This window comes from Chiloscyllium plagiosum, unplaced genomic scaffold, assembly GCF_037043375.1.
Source record: "Chiloscyllium plagiosum isolate Xiang-an unplaced genomic scaffold, Cpla_swu_hap1 HiC_scaffold_15, whole genome shotgun sequence".
Lineage (NCBI taxonomy): Eukaryota > Metazoa > Chordata > Chondrichthyes > Orectolobiformes > Hemiscylliidae > Chiloscyllium > Chiloscyllium plagiosum.
In genome coordinates this window covers 31,610-48,221 of record NW_028270153.1, presented here as the reverse complement: position 1 = coordinate 48,221, position 16,612 = coordinate 31,610, and the positions used below count along the sequence as shown (strand labels likewise).

Here is a 16,612-nt window from a genome sequence, read left to right as displayed (position 1 = left end):
TGTAAATCTTTTTTGAACGCTTTCAAGTTTCACAACATTTTTCCAATAGGAAGGAGACCAGAATTGCACGCAATATTCCAACAGTGGCCTAACCAATGTCCTGTACCAGCCGCAACATGACCTCCCAACTCCTGTACTCAATACTCTGACCAATAAAGGAAAGCATACCAAACGCTGCCTTCATTATCCTATCTACCTGCGACTCCACTTTCAAGGAGCTATGAACCTGCACTCCAAAGTCTCTGTTCAGCAACACTCCCTAGGACCTTACCATTAAGTGTACAAGTCCTGTTAAGATTTACTTTCCCAAAATGCAGCACCTCGCATTTATCTGAATTAAACACTGCCACTTCTCAGCCCATTGGCCCATCTGGTCCAGATCCTGTTGTAATCGGAGGTAACCCTCTTCGCTCTCCACTACACCTCCAATTTTGGTGTCATCTGCAAACTTACTAACCGTACCTCTTATGCTCGCATCCAAATCATTTATGTAAATGACAAAAAGAACCCTATTCCTTTCATAATTTTATTATCTGAACTCCAGTGAGTAAAGTTCCATCCTGTTCAGCCTTTGCTCATCAGACAATCCCACCAAACCATGGATCATCCTAGCAAACCTTCTCTGAACTATATCCAATGAAATGATATCTTTCCTTCAATAAGAGGATCAAAATGTGTCTCAGTGCTTCAGATATCTTTCCATACTTTGAATATCCACTGCACCTGTGTATTTTGTGCATAAGTACACCGAAGTCCCTTTGTGGTCTGCTTTTCTCCACTTAATAAAATACTGTTCTTGTGCTGTCCCTTCCAAAATGAACAGCTTTGGCAGCCATGCAATCCATCACGCAAGTGCCAGCTCTCCAAAGTGTTGTTCTCCTGTCTGCACGCGTAACTTTGTACTTTGATTATTTTTCCAATAACTGTGTAATTCCCTTTCAAATACACAGATTGAACTTGCCTCAGTCACAGAAACCGACTGCCCATTTGCAATCGTAAGAAGAGAACCCAAGGATTTTCTTTAGCAAAGCCAAAGTCAGCTTTGAACACCTTTAGAAATCATCTCAAATGCAGGGTTAATTAATGGCACAATATATTAGGAACTTCAACAGAATGTATTACCTTAGTTACAGAGTCATTCACATTGATAGAAGGAATTTTAAGTTCTTTTTGCTTGAGCATCTTATAGAGATTGTGCACTCCAGTTGTAGTCTCCTCAGAGATTCCCTTGATATCTGCAGAATTAACACACAATCAGACCTCTTTCCATTTAAGCATGCCATGATCAAATCAAAAATACTAAGTTATAGTCATGAGGGGCTGGGACAGAGTAAATAGAGAGAAACAACTCCATTTGGTGGAAAGATGGGCACAGGTTTAGGGTAAATGGCAAAAGAAGCAGTGGCCACAAGGGAAAACATTTTCAAAGAAGCAGTGGATGCGGATCCGGCGTGCACTCCGAGAGAGTGACGGAGGCAAATTAAAGTAGGGTTTTCAGAAGGAAACATTTGCAGAATATCTATACTGAACAGGCAAGGATCAGCTCAAGATTAGTCGCTGTTTCAAAGGACTAGCACAGACTCCACTCTATGATTCTACGAAAAGATCTCCAACGTTTGGCAGGGTAAGGTTTAAGTTAGTTGAGTGTGTAGTAGTTACAGCCTTAAGTATTTCACTCCTTTCGCTGGTGCCCATGTTGAAGAATAATTAGGAATAAAATAGCAGTGATTTGCACAATTAGAAATTGCCCAATAGCTCAGTAAAATATTTTGTTGATTTCAAACTCCTGAGCAAATCTGATGTAGAAAATATTTTTGAACTGCTTCAGAACCACGCACCTCACCATCACAGAAATAATTTTATTTAACCAAATTGGGAAATGTAATCACATTCCAACTGGTCTCAATGACACTGCAATGACTATTGGAAACTGTGGTGAAACAAAGAGTGCCTACACAAGAATCAAACCGACAGTGGTCATAAAGGATTCGTCCCAACTGATATGTCTTTCCAATCTTGGTTACTGCCCAGACCAGGAATTCTTTTCTCATTTTACTAAAGACCAACAGCTTTCAGTATATGGTATATTAACAACAAATAGGGAACAGAATAGCAAGGCCATAATCCAAAATAACATACACCATCCAAAGATAATTTCTTCAAAATGACAGAAAATGACAGTCACCTTGTAAGAGCTTAGGATGTTTGTTGTGAACCAGATTCGTAAGGTCCCCACCATCATCCAAAATCATGTTGAGGGGTTTTCCATCACGGAAGTACAGAGTCTGCTCAATGCACCAAATGTATTCTTCATCTGTTTCCCCCTTCCATGCATACACTGCAAATAAAACATTCTTAAACAGGGCATTTACCACAAACAATGCATTTCATTGAACACTGCTCAGTTAAGTCAACCTGTAGTACACTTTCCATGACTTTTTTCTCACCTGCTGCACTTTATAAAAGCAACATACACTATAATTGCAATTGTCGGATGGCACAAAAGATATCATATCTTATGAATGAAACAGGGATCTAAAAACATGTTACACCTATCAAGCAAAGTCAAACCATCAATGAAGGAGAAACTCTCAACAATGAATTGCTCACAATTTTACACATGCCATGATAACATGCTGTCAATTAAATTTTTAACTAGCTTTGACATTTAAATGTAAATAAAGGAATATCAATAGATGACATCCATCTAAAGTTCTGCTAGCAAACAGAAATGTATAGAACTGGCTGTTCCACAATGCTGACCATTCAATTTAAGATTGGTACAATTACAATGTAGCAGGAAAACAAATGAAGACTCAATCACAAAAATATACTGGAACAGAGTCAATCAAAAGGCTAAACTAATGGGTGCAGGATTTAAATTTAGCAAACGCTCTTCACTAGGTCTACGATTGAAGTGCAACAACAGGACAGTCAGAAGGAATAAATCAATTCAAACAACTATGGAATCCATAACACATCAACAATAACTTATATAAACATTGGCATTTGTCTGTCTTAGGAGAGAATTGACTTTGCCTGAGTTGTGTGTCACTATTCACTTCTGGATTAACACTCTGTTCTGGCTGTACAGGCTGATTTATGAATGGCATTCCTTTGCTCAGCTGCCACCTTGGCAGAGGTTATTTTCTACTATCCAGTCACTTTTGTTCTTTGCTTTTTCTGCACACTTACTTATTGCTCATCACCACGCACTAATTATTATTGTTTGAGCTCACTTCAGGAAAAAAAAACAGCTGAAATGTCAAGAATTTTTGCAAGATTTGTGAAGGTTTGTAGCTCAGGTTGAGGTTTAGGATGTAGGTTTGCTCGCTGAGCCGTAGGTTTGATATCCAGACGTTTCATTACCTGGCTAGGTAACATCAGTGGCGACCTCCAAGTGAAGCGAAGCTGTTGTCTCCTGCTTTCTATTTATGTTTGTCCTGGATGGGGTTCCTGGGATTTGTGGTGATGTCACTTCCGTTCATTTTCTGAGGGGTTGATAGATGGTATCTAGATCTATGTTTTTGTTTATGGCGTTGTGGTTGACGTGCCAGGCCTCTAGGAATTCTCTGGCATGCCTTTGCTTTGCCTGTCCCAGGAACCCACAAACCCACCAACACTCTCAAACAAAAACTAACAAACTTAAAAGACCCAGTACATCCCATGGACAAAACCAACGTAGTCTACAAAATTCCATGCAAGGACTGTCACAAACACTACGTAGGACAAACAGGAAGAAAGTTAGCCACCAGGATACACATACATCAGCTAGCCACAAAAAGACACGACCCTCTCTCCCTCGTAGCCCTACACACGGAGGGAAAAAAATCACCATTACGACTGGGACAACACATCTATCCTGGGACAGGCTGAGCAAAGACATGCCAGAGAATTCCTAGATGCCTGGCACGCCAACCACAATGCCATAAACAAACACAGATCTAGATACCATCTATCAACCCTTCAGAAAACGAACAGGAAATGACATCACCACAACCCCAGGAACCCCATCCAGGACAAACATATAAATAGAAAGCAGGAGACAACAGCTTCGCTTCATTTGGAGGTCGCCACTGATGATGTTACCTAGCCAGGTAAACCTACAGCTCAGCGTGCAAACCTACACCCTAAATGTCAAGAATTTTTTTACAGTCCAAGATTATGTTCCTTTTGGAGCAGTGAGATTGCTGCAGTATCAATTCAGAACAGTACGAGGTGTTTTTGAATTAAGAAGCTGTCTGATGACCTTTGGAATGGATGGGTGGTAACAGTGCAGCCAGAACCATTCAAAATCAGCAAGAAAATAGACTGGGAGCAGCTACTTGCAGCTAAGCCCACATTTGGAAAGTGGAAGTCTTCCAAAACTAGTATAGTGAAAATTTAGGGCCAGCACGTTCCTCAGGGTGAACAGAATTTCAGCAGTCCAGCTAACCCTGGAAGTCAAGAGATATCACGAGTTGGGTAAAGATGGAGGAGGAAGCCAGAGGGTAAACATGCAGAAGTCATTGTCCATCTTAGTAAAAATGACAGGTAGGAAGGAAGTGGTCCTGTGAAGGCGATTCATGGAGTTAGGTTCAGGGGGCTGTTGTTAGGAAGGTAAATTCTCCATTTAAAAACTTACCAGAGTGCAGAAGCTTCTGGCACTTTTGTCCCCCCTACAGATATACAAGTTGGGTGTTTGCTACACCTGAAACCTGTAGGACCTCCCATCCACCCACCTCCTCTAACCTTACCCCACTAGAGGGTTAAATCAGGTAAGTTTTTTTTTCTCTTTCATTTCTTAGTAAGGAAAATTAGCAGGGGTGGCAGGGCAATGTTCCTCCTATGGGATGTTTGAGGTGAGGGACACCATGAGACAGTGTTAGGGGACTGGATGAAATCAGGATCATTCGGGAGGCAGACAGCTGTAGGTAAAAGCTACAGGGAGGTAGTTACTCCTAGACATGAAGTTACTTGGGTGACTGTTAGAAGGGGTAAGAAGCAGTCAGTGCAGGGATTCCCTGTGGCCATTCCCCTGTACAACATACTGTTGGGGGGAAAACGACCAAGGAGGGGTAAGCCATGGGGTACTTCTGTTTCTGTTGCTCAGAAGGGAAGAGGAATAGAACATTAGTAATTGGGGTCTCCAGGGGGACAGATAGGAGATTCTGTGGGAACGAGTGTTGATGTGTTGCCTCCCAGGTGTCGGGGCAGTGATGTCTTGGATCGTGTTTTTGTGATTCTTAAGGGGGAAGGGGAGCAGCCCCAGTCATGGTCCACATAGGTATTAAAGACACAGGTAAGAAAAGGGATGGGGACACAAGGGAGAAATTCAGGGAGCTAGGGTGGAAGCTTAAAGCCAGAACAAATAGTTGTCGTCTCCAGGGGCGGGGGGGGAGGGAATTTGCTACAGCTCTTTGGGAGAGTTTAAACTAATTCATCGAGGTTTTAGGAACCTGAATTATAGCTCCAGTGTAAAGGAGGTTGAGAGTAGTGAGGTCATGAATAAGGTTACAAGGTCGCAGGAGTGTACTAGCAGGCAGGAAGTTAGTTTGAAGTGTGTCTACTTTAACATCAGGAGCATCCAGAATAAGCTGGATGAATGTGCTGCATTGGTATCTGGGACTTTGATGTTGTGGACATTTTGGAGACATGGATAGAGCAGGGACAGGAATGATTGCTGCAGGTTCCAGGGTTGAGATGTTTCAGTAAAATTAGGCAAGGTGGTAAAAGGGGGGAGGTGTGGCATTGTTAGTCGAGGACAGTATTACAGTAGACATTTGATGAGGACTAGGTAAAGGAGCCTTCCACATCCAAAGTTTCACCTGCACATCCACCAATATCATTTATTGTATCCGTTGCTCCCGATGCAGTCTCCTCTACATTGGGGAGACGGGACGCCTCCTAGCAGAGTGCTTTAGGGAACATCTCTGGGACACCCGCATCAATCAACCACACCACCCTGTGGCCCAACATTTCAACTCCCCCTCCCACTCTGCCGAGGACATGGAGGTCCCTCACCACCAGACGCCTGGAGGAAGAACGCCTCATCTTCTGCCTCGGAACACCTCAACCCCAGGACATCAATGTGGACTTCAACAGTTTCCTCATTTCCCCTTCCCCCACCTCACCCTAGTTCCAAACTTCCAGCTCAGCACTGTCCCCAAAACTTGTCCTACCTGCCTATCTTCTTTTCCACCTATCCACTCCACCCTCCTCCCTGACCTATCACCTTCATCCCCTCCCCCACTCACCTATTGTACTCTATGCTACTTTCTCCCCACACCCACCCTCCTCTAGCTTATCTCTCCACCTGGCTCTCTGCCTTTATTCCTGATGAAGGGCTTCTGCCCGAAACGTCGATTTTACTGCTCCTCGGATGCTGCCTGAACTGCTGTGCTCTTCCAGCACCACTAATCCAGAATTTGATGAGGACTAGTCTACTGAAGTAGTATGGGCTGAGGTTAGAAACAAGAAAGGAAAGGTCACCCTATTGGGACTTTTCTATAGCTCTCCAAAATGTTCCAGGAAAAGATTGTAATGATGATTCTGGATAGCAGCGAAAGTAACAGGGTAGTTGTTATAGGGGGCTTTAACTTTCCAAATACTGACTGGAAACACTATAGTTTGAGTACTTTAGATGGGTCAGTTTTTGTCCAATGTGTGCAGGAGGGTTTCCTGACACAGTATGTAGATAGGCCAACAAGAGTCGAGGCCACGTTGGATTTGGTTCTGGGTAATAAGCCAGGCCAGGTTTTAGATTTGGAGGTAGGTGAGCACTTTGGTGATAGTGACCATAATTCAGTTATGTTTACTTTAGCGATGAAAAAGGATAGATGTACACCGTAGGACAAGTGTTATACTGGGGGATAGGCAATTACAATGCAATCTATTTCCAGTGCGAGCAGCAGTGAAGGTAAGACCGTTTGGTTTTAAAAGTACTTACCGGTAGCGGGCAGCGGTGTTTTTTTTTCTCTTTCACTCTCTTCACAGAAAGAGCGGGAGCACCAGGGGGAAGTGACGACGACCAGAGGGGCAGCCGAGAACCGGAAGCAGTTAGTGTAAGCTTACCTGGGTAGGTTTTTTCCCCCTTTAAAAGCGCGAAGGAAAGAGAACACTTAAATGCGTGGCTACAGGGATGGTGCAGGAGGGAGGGATTCCGGTTTTTGGATAACTGGGATTCTTTCTGGGGACGGTGGGACCTCTATAAACAGGATGGTCTACACCTGAACCTGAGGGGCACCAGTATCCTTGGGGGGAGGTTTGCTAGTGCTCTTGGGGGGGGGGGGGGTTTAAACTAACTCTGCAGGGGCATGGGAACCCAGATTGTAGCTTCAGGGTGCAGGGCCTGGAGTGTAGGGAGGTTAGGAACATGGCATCAATTTCAAAGGAGGGTGCCTGTAAACAGGAAAGTGGCTTGAAGTGTGTATACTTCAATGCAAGAAGTATACGAAATAAGGTAGGTGAACTTGCAGCGTGGGTTGGTACCTGGGACTTCGATGTTGTGGCTATTACGGAGACATGGCTAGAACAGGGACAGGATTGGCTGTTGCAGGTTCCAGGATTTAAATGTTTTAGTAGGGTCAGAGGTCGGGGTAAAAGAGGGGGAGGTGTGGCATTGCTTGTCAAAGATAGTATTACAGCGGTGGAAAGGACGATGGATGAGGACTTGCCTTCTGAGGTAGTTTGGGCTGAGGTTAGGAATAGGAAAGGTGAGGTCACCCTGTTAGGAGTCTTTTACAGGCCTCCTAATAGTCCTAGAATCATTGAAGAAAGGATAGGGAAGGTGATTCAGGAGATGAGTGACAGTCATAGGGTGGTTGTTATGGGGGACTTTAACTTTCCTGATATTGATTGGGAAAGCTATAGCTCGAGTTCGTTAGATGGGTCAGTGTTTGTTCAATGTGTGCAGGAGAGTTTCCTGACACAATATGTAGACAGGCCAACAAGAGGTGAGGCCATACTGGATTTGGTTCTGGGTAACGAACCAGGCCAGGTGTTAGAATTAGAGGTAGGTGAGCACTTTGGGGATAGTGACCATAATTTGGTGATTTTTACTCTCGTGATGGAGAGGGATAAGTGTGTACTACAGGGCAAGAGTTATAGCTGGGGTCAGGGAAATTATGATGCGGTGAGGCATGACTTAGGATGTGTGGCTTGGAAAAGTAGACTCCAAGGCAAGAGTGTAAATGATATGTGGAGCTTGTTCAAGGAGCAACTATTGAGTGTCCTTGATAATTATGTACCTGTCAGGCAGGGAGGAAAGGGTCATGCGAGGGAGCCGTGGTTTAATAAGGAATTGGAATCCCTTGTTAAATGGAAGAGGGCGGCCTATCTCAAGATGAGACGTGAAGGTTCAATTGGGGCGATTGAGAGTTATAGGGTAGCCAGGAAGGACCTGAAGAGAGAGCTAAGAGCAGCAAGGAGGGGACATGAAAGGTCCTTAGTCGGTAGGATTAGGGAAAACCCTAAGGCTTTCTATAGGTATGTTAGGAATAAAAGAATGACTAGGGTAGGAATAGGTCCAGTCAAGGATAGTAGTGGGAAGTTATGTGTGGAGGGGGAAGAGATTGGGGAGACACTGAATGAATACTTTTCTTCAGTATTTACTCAGGAACAGGGCATTGTCGTCGATGTGAATACTGAGTCACAAATAAGTAGAATGGATGGCTTTGAGGTATGTAGAGAAGAGGTGTTGGAAATCCTGGAAAAGGTGAAAATAGATAAGTCCCCTGGGCCCGATGGCATTTATCCTAGGATTCTCTGGGAAGCAAGGGAGGAGATTGCAGAGCCATTGGCCTTGATTTTTATGTCCTCTTTGTCTACAGGAGTAGTGCCAGAAGACTGGAGGATAGCAAATGTGGTTCCCTTGTTCAAAAAGGGGAGTAGGGATAACCCTAGTAACTATAGGCCGGTGAGTCTCACTTCTGTTGTGGGCAAAGTCTTAGAGAGAATTGTAAGGGATAGGATTTATGCACATCTGGATAGGAATAATGTGATCAAGGATAGTCAGCATGGTTTTGTGAAGGGCAGGTCGTGCCTCACAAACCTTATTGAATTCTTTGAAAAGGTGACGAAGGAGGTTGATGAGGGGAAAGCGGTAGATGTGGTATATATGGATTTTAGTAAGGCATTTGATAAGGTTCCCCATAGTAGGCAACTGCAGAAAATATGGAGATATGGCATTGAGGGTGAGTTGGAGGTTTGGATTAGGAATTGGCTGGATGGAAGAAGACAGAGGGTAGTAGTCGATGGCAAAGTTTCTTCATGGAGTGCCGTCACTAGCGGTGTTCCGCAAGGATCTGTTTTGGGACCATTGCTGTTTGTCATTTTTATAAATGACCTGGAAGAGGGGTTAGAAGGTTGGGTGAGCAAGTTTGCGGATGATACGAAAGTCGGAGGAGTTGTTGACAGTGAGGAAGGATGTGGCAGGTTACAGCAGGATATAGAGAAGCTGCAGAGCTGGGCAGAAAGGTGGCAAATGGAATTCAATGTAGCTAAGTGTGAGGTGATTCACTTTGGGAAGAATAACAAAAAGATGGGGTACTGGGCTAATGGTCGGATACTTGGTAGTCTGGATGAGCAGAGGGATCTTGGTGTCCATGTACACAGATCTCTGAAAGTTGCCACCCAGGTAAATAGTGCGGTGAGGAAGGCATATGGCGTACTGGCTTTTATTGGTAGAGGAATTGAGTTCCGGAGTCCTGAGGTCATGATGCAGTTGTATAAGACTCTGGTGCGGCCGCATCTGGAATATTGTGTGCAGTTTTGGTCGCCATACTATAGGAAGGATGTGGAGGCACTGGAACGGGTGCAGAGGAGGTTTACCAGGATGTTGCCTGGTATGGAAGGAAGATCGTAGGAGGAAAGACTGAGACACTTGGGGCTGTTTTCATTAGAGAAAAGAAGGTTTAGGGGTGACTTGATTGAGGTGTACAAGATGATTAGGGGGTTAGATAGGGTTGACAGTGTGAACCTTTTCCCGCGTATGGAGTCGGGTATTACAAGGGGGCATAGCTTTAAATTAAGGGGGGGTAGATATAGGACTGAAGTTAGGGGTAGGTTCTTCACTCAGCGAGTCGTAAGTTCATGGAATGCCCTGCCAGTAGCAGTGGTGGACTCTCCCTCTTTATGGGCATTTAAGCGGGCATTGGATAGGTATATGGAGGATAGTGGGTTAGTATAGGTTAGGTGGGCTTGGATCGGCGCAACATCGAGGGCCAAAGGGCCTGTACTGCGCTGTATTCTTCTGTTCTATGTTCTAGGTGAGATTTCGGATGCACAGGATGGGGAAGGAAACTGCGGGGGATAGACACAATCAATATGTGGAGCTTGTTAAAGGAACAGCTATGCATGTCCTTGATAAGCATGTACCTATCAGTCAGGCAGAAAGTGGTCAAGAGAGGGAGCCGTGGTTTACTAAAGAAGTTGAACCTCTTGTTAAGCAGAAGGAGGCGGCTTTTGTAAGGATGAGACGTGAAGGCTCAGTTAGGGCGTTTGAGTTACACGTTAGGCAGAAAAGTCCTAAAGAGATACTAAGAGCAGCCGGGGGACGGGGGGGGACATGAAAAGTCTCTCACAGTTAGGATCAAGGAAAACCCTGAAGCTTTCTATAGGTATGTCAGGAATAAAAGAATGACCAGGGTAAAATTAGGGCCAGTCAAGGACAGTAGTGGGAAGTTCTGCGGAGTCAGAAGAGATAGGAGAGATATTAAATGAATAGTTTTTGACAACAATCACATAGGAAAAAGACAATGTTGTCTAGAAGAATACTGACATAAAGGCTGAATGGAATTGAAGTTTATGAGGTGGTGGTGTCAGCAATTCTGGAAATTGTGAAAATAGATAAGTCCCCTGTGCCTGATGGGACTTATCCTAGGATTTTCAGGGAGGAGATTGCCAAGCCTTTGGCTTTGATCTTTATGTCATCATTGTCTACAGGAATAGTGCCAGAAGACTGGAGGACAGCAAATGTTGTTCCCTTGCTAAAGACAACCCTGGTAATTATAGACCAGTGAGCCTTACTTCTGTTGTGAGTCATGTTTTGGAAAGGATTATAAGACAGAATTTATCTGGAAAGGAATAATTTGACAGTCAACATGGTTTTGTGAAGGGTAAGTCATGCCTCTCAAGCCCTTTTGAGTTCTTTGAGAAGGTGACCAAACAGGTGGATTTCAGTAAAGTGTTTGATAAGTTTTCCCATGGTAGACTATCGCAGAAAATACAGAGGCATGGGACCGACGATAATTTAGTGTTTGGATCAGAAATTGGCTAGCTGTAAAACAGAGGGTGGTGGTTGGTGGGAAATGTTCGTCCTGGAGTTCAATTACTAGTGGTGTGCTGCAAGGATCTGTTTTGGGGCCACTGCTGTTTGTCATTTTTATAAACGACCGGGTTGAAGGCATAAAAGGATGGTTTAGTAAATTTGCGTATGAAACTAAGGATGGTGGATTTGTGCACAGTGCAAAAGGATATTGCCGGTTACAGAGGGACATGGATAAGCTGCAGAGCTGGGCTGAGAGGTGGCAAATTGAGTTTTATGTGGAAAAGTGAGAGGTGATTCACTTTGTAAGGGGTAACAGGAATACAGAGTACTGGTCTAATGGTAAGATTCTTGGCAGAGAGATCGGAGTGTTCATGTGCATAGATCCCTGAAAGTTGCCACCCAGGTATACGGTGCACAAGTTTTTATTGGTAGAGGCATTGAGTTTCGGGACCATGAGGTCATGCTGCAGCTGTACAAAATTCTGGTGTGGCTGTACCTGGACTATTGCGTACAGTTCTGGTCGCTGCGTTATCGGAAGGATGCAGAGGAAATTTACTAGGATGCCCCCTGGTATGGAGGGAAGGTCTTATGAGGAAAGACTGAGGGACTTGAGGCTGTTTTTGTTAGAGAGAAGGTTAAGGAGTGACTTAATGGAGGCATACAAGATGATCAGAGGATTAGATAGGGTAGACAGTGACACTCTTTTTCCTCAGATGGTGATGGCTAGCATGAGGGGACACAGCTTTAAATTGAGGGGTGATAGATATAGGACATATGTCAGAGGTATGTTCTTTACTCAGTGTAGTAAAGATGTCCAGCCTGCAATAGTAGTAGATTCATCAACTTTAAGGCCATTTAAATGGTCATTGGATAAACATATGCATGATAATGGAATAGTGTAGGTTAGATTGGCTTTAGATTGGTTTCACAGGTCAGCATAACATCAAGGGCTGAAGAGCCTGTACTGCATTGTAATGTTCTATGTTAGCGAGGGAGCTATAAAGCAAGACTACCAGAGTAGTAATCTCAGAATTACTACCAGTGCCACGGGCTAGTGAAGCTAGGAAGAACGTACAATTGAACACAGCTACAGAGCTGGTGGAGAAGGGAGGACTTTAGATATACGGATCATTGAGATGTCTTCTGGGGAAGGTGAGATGAGTACAAGGCAGCTGCGTTGCACCTGGAGGGGATTCAATATCCTGGAAGGGAGGTTTACTAGAGCTCTTTCGGAGGGTTTAAACTGGTGTGGCATGGGTTGGGAACTGGAACAACAGGATAGTAAATGCAGGGACTAGGGACACAAGTGAGACTGAGATATGCATAGTGCTGTGTAAGAGTAGGCAGAGCGAAGTCGCAGGACTCAGAGGGACTGGAGGCCTGGACTGCATTTACTTCAATGCAAGGTGTTCGACAAGGTTCCCCATGGGAGACTGATTAGTAAGGTTAGAGCTCATGGAATACAGGGAGAACTAGCCATTTGGATACAGAACTGGCTCAAAGGTAGAAGACAGAGGGTGGTGGTGGAGGGTTGTTTTTCAGACTGGAGGCCTGCGACCAGTGCAGTACCACAAAGGTCGGTGCTGGGTCCTCTACTCTTTGTCATTTACATAAACGATTTGGATGTGAGCATAAGAGGTACAGTTTGCAAGTTTGCAGACAACACCAAAATTGGGGGTGTAGTGGACAGCGAAGAGGGTTACCTCAGATTACAACAGGATCTGGCCCAGATGGGCCAATGGGCTGAGAAGTGGCAGATGGAGTTTAATTCAGATAAATGCGAGGTGCTGCATTTTGGGAAAGCAAATCTTAGTAGGACTTATACATTTAATGGTAAGGTCCTAGGGAGTGTTGCTGAACAAAGACCTTGGAGTGCAGGTTCATAGCTCCTTAAAAGTGGAGTCGCAGGTAGTTAGGATAGTGAAGGCGGCGTTTGGTATGCTTTCCATTATTGGACAGAATATTGAGTACAGGAGTTGGGAGGTCATGTTGCTACTGTACAGGACATTGGTTAGGCCACTGTTGGAGTATTGCGTGCAATTCTGGTCTCCTTCCTATTGGAATGATGTTGTGAAACTTGAAAGGGTTCAGAAAAGATTTACAAGGATGTTGCCAGGGTTGGGAGGATTTGAGCTATCGGGAGAGGCAGAACAGGCTAGAGCTGTTTTCCCAAGAGCGTCAGAGGTTGAGGGGTGACCTTATAGAGGTTTACAAAATTATGAGGGCATGGATAGGGTAAAGAGAAAATCTTTTCCCTCGGATCGGGAAGTTCAGAATTAGAGGGCATAGGTTTAGGGTGAGAGGGGAAAGATATAAAAGAGATCTGCGAGGCAATTTTTTCACACAGAGGGTGGTACATGTATGGAAATGAGCTGCCAGAGAAAGTGATGGAGGTTGGTACAATTGCAACATTTAAGAGGCATTTGGATGGGTATATGAATAGGAAGGGTTTGGAGGGATATGGGCCGGGTGCTGGCAGGTGGGACTAGATTGGGTTGGAATATCTGGTCGGCATGGACAGGTTGGACCGAAGGGTCTGTTTCCATGCTGTACATTTCTATGACTCTAAAGTATAACAGGTAAGACAAACTGCGATCATGGATTACTGCTCGGAACTGTGATGTTATTGCCATAACGGAGAGATAGTTAAAAGAGGGACACGACTGGCAGCTTAACATTCCAGGATATCGCTGCTTTAGATGGGCCAGAAAGGGAAACAAAAGGGTGGGGGAGTTGCATTGCTGATTAGGGATCACATCACAGCTGTGTTGAGGGAGGACATTGGAGCATTATGGGTGGAGCTCACAAATAGAAATGGTGAAAGCACAATGTTGGGAGTTTTCTATAGACCTCCCAAAAGCTCATGGGACTCAGGAGTAGATATGTATGGAAAGGTATATATTAAAAAAAAGCAGGGTAATTGTGGTGGGTGACTTCAACTTGCCGCTTATTGACTGGAACTCCCCTAGGGGCTTGGATGGAGAGCAATTTGAAGGATGTATCCAGAAGGGCTTTTTGACATATTGACAATGCAACCAGAGAGGAGGCCATACTAGACTTGGTATTCGGGAATGAACCAGGACAGGTGATCGATGTTTAAGTAGGAGCGCATTTTGGACTTAGTGACCCCATAATTCCGTAAAATTTTGAATAGTCATGGACAAGGACAAGATTGGCCCTCAGATGAGGGTGCTTAATTGGGCAAAGGCCAATTACATTCAAATTAGACAGGAACTGGGGAATGTATATTGGGAGCAGTTATTTGAGGGCAAATCAACATCTGGCATGTGGGGGGCTTTTAAAGACCAATTGATTAAAGTACAGGACATGCATGTCCTGCAAAACTAAAGGATAGGAATGGCAGGATTCAGGAACCATAGATGACAAGGGAAATTGTAAGAGGTAAAAGCAATGACTGCAGATGCTGGAAACTAAATTCTGGATTAGTGGTACTGGAAGAGCACAGCAGTTCAGACAGCATCCAAGGAGCAGCGAAATTGACGTTTCGGGCAAAAGTCCTTCATCAGGAATAAAGGCAGTGAGCCTGAAGCGTGGAGAGATAAGCTAGATAAGGCTTAGTCATACGGAAAAGAAATATATGATACGACTAGGCAAGTACAAATTGACAAGCCCTTGAGTATAGGGAAATTAGAGAGGCTAAAAGGGGGTATGAAATGTCCTTAGTAAACAGGGTCAAGGAGAATCACAAGGCTTCTTATGCAAATCTTAGAAGAAAGACGGTACAAAGAACAAAGAAAATTTACAGCCCAGGAACAGGCCCTTCAGCCCTCCAAGCCTGAGGTGATCCAAATCAACTGTCTAAACCTGTCGCCCCATTCCTAAGCATCTGTATCCCTCTGCTCCCCACCTACTCATGCACAGAACATAGAAAGGTACAGCACAGACCAGGCTCTTTGGTCCACGATGTTGTGCCAAGGTTTAATCCTAATGTCAAATATAGTAACTTAACCTACGCACCCCTCAACTCACTACTATCTATGTGCATATCCAGCAGTCCCTAAATGTCCCCAATGACACTGCTTCTACCACCACAGCTAGCAACACATTCCATGCATTCACAACTCTCTGCGTAAAGAACCTGCCTCTGACGTCTCCTTTATACCTTCCTCCTAATATCTTCAAACTATGACTTCTCGTACCAGTCAATCCTGCCCTGGGGAAAGGTCTTTGGCTATTGATTCTATCTATTCCTCTCATTATCTTGTATACCTCAATCAGGTCTCCTCTCTTCCTCCTCCTCTCCAGAGAGGAAAGTCCAAACTTATTCAACCTTTCATAAGGCAAGCCCTCCAGTCCAGGCAGCACCCTGGTAAACCAGCACCCTCTCCAAAGCTTCTGTATCTTTCCTATAATAGGACGACCAGAACTGGGCATAATATTCCAAGTGTGGTCTCACCAGGGACTTGTAGAGCTACAGCAAAACCTCGCGGCTCTTAAACTCAACCCCCCTGTCAATGCAAGCCAAAACACCATATGCTTTCATAACAATCCTATCCACTTGGGTGGCAACTTTGAGGGATCTATGTACTTGCACATCCAGATCCCTCTGTTCCTCCACACTGCCAAGAATCCTGTCTTTAATCCTATACTCAGCATTCGAGTTCAACCTTCCAAAATGCATCACTTCGCATTTATCCAGGTTGAACTCCATCTGCCATTTCTCAGCCCAGCTCTGCATCCTGTCTATGTCACGCTGCAGCAGCCCTCTATACTATCAACGACACCTCCAACCTTTGTCATCTGCAAATTGACTAACCCACCCCTCAACCTCCTCATCCAAGACATTTATAAAAACTACAAAGAGCACAGACCCAAGAACAGAGCCTTGCGGGACCCCACTCAACACTGACCTCCAGGCAGAATACTTTCCATCTATAACCACTCTCTGCCTTCTGTCAGCCAGCCAATACTGAATCCAGACAGCCAAATCTCCCTGTATCCCATACTTCCTGACTTTATGAATGAGCCTACCATGGGAAACCTTATCAAATGCCTTGCTGAAGTCCATTTACACCACATCCACTGCTCGAACATCGTCAGCCTGTCTTGACACCTCCTCAAACGCTAAGATTTGTGAGGTATAACCTGCCCCTCACAAAGCCATGCTGACTGCCTTTAATTACACTATGCTTTGCCAAATAGTCATAAATCTTATCCCCCAATTCTTTCCAAAACTTTGCTGACCACAGATGTAAGACTGACTGGTCTGTAATTGTCAGCGATTACCCTTCTTGAAAAGAGGAACAACATTCGCCTCCTTCTAATCCTCCAATATGACTCCAGTGGAGTGAGGCGGCAAATATTCTCGCCAGCGGCTTAGCAACCTCATTTCCCAGAGCAGCC

At 44.5% G+C, this 16,612-nt stretch overlaps 1 protein-coding gene across 1 annotated transcript in view; it reads right to left on the bottom strand.

Moving 5' to 3' along the window:
* ahcy (adenosylhomocysteinase) overlaps positions 1-16,612 on the bottom strand; it is a 102,450-nt gene that overhangs the window by 62,815 nt on the left and 23,023 nt on the right. The window contains exons 3-4 of the mRNA XM_043710997.2: positions 2,186-2,338; positions 1,123-1,235 (exon numbers count right to left, since the gene is read on the bottom strand). Coding sequence (XP_043566932.1) covers positions 1,123-1,235; positions 2,186-2,338 — 266 coding nt within the window. The remainder of the gene's footprint in view (positions 1-1,122; positions 1,236-2,185; positions 2,339-16,612) is intronic.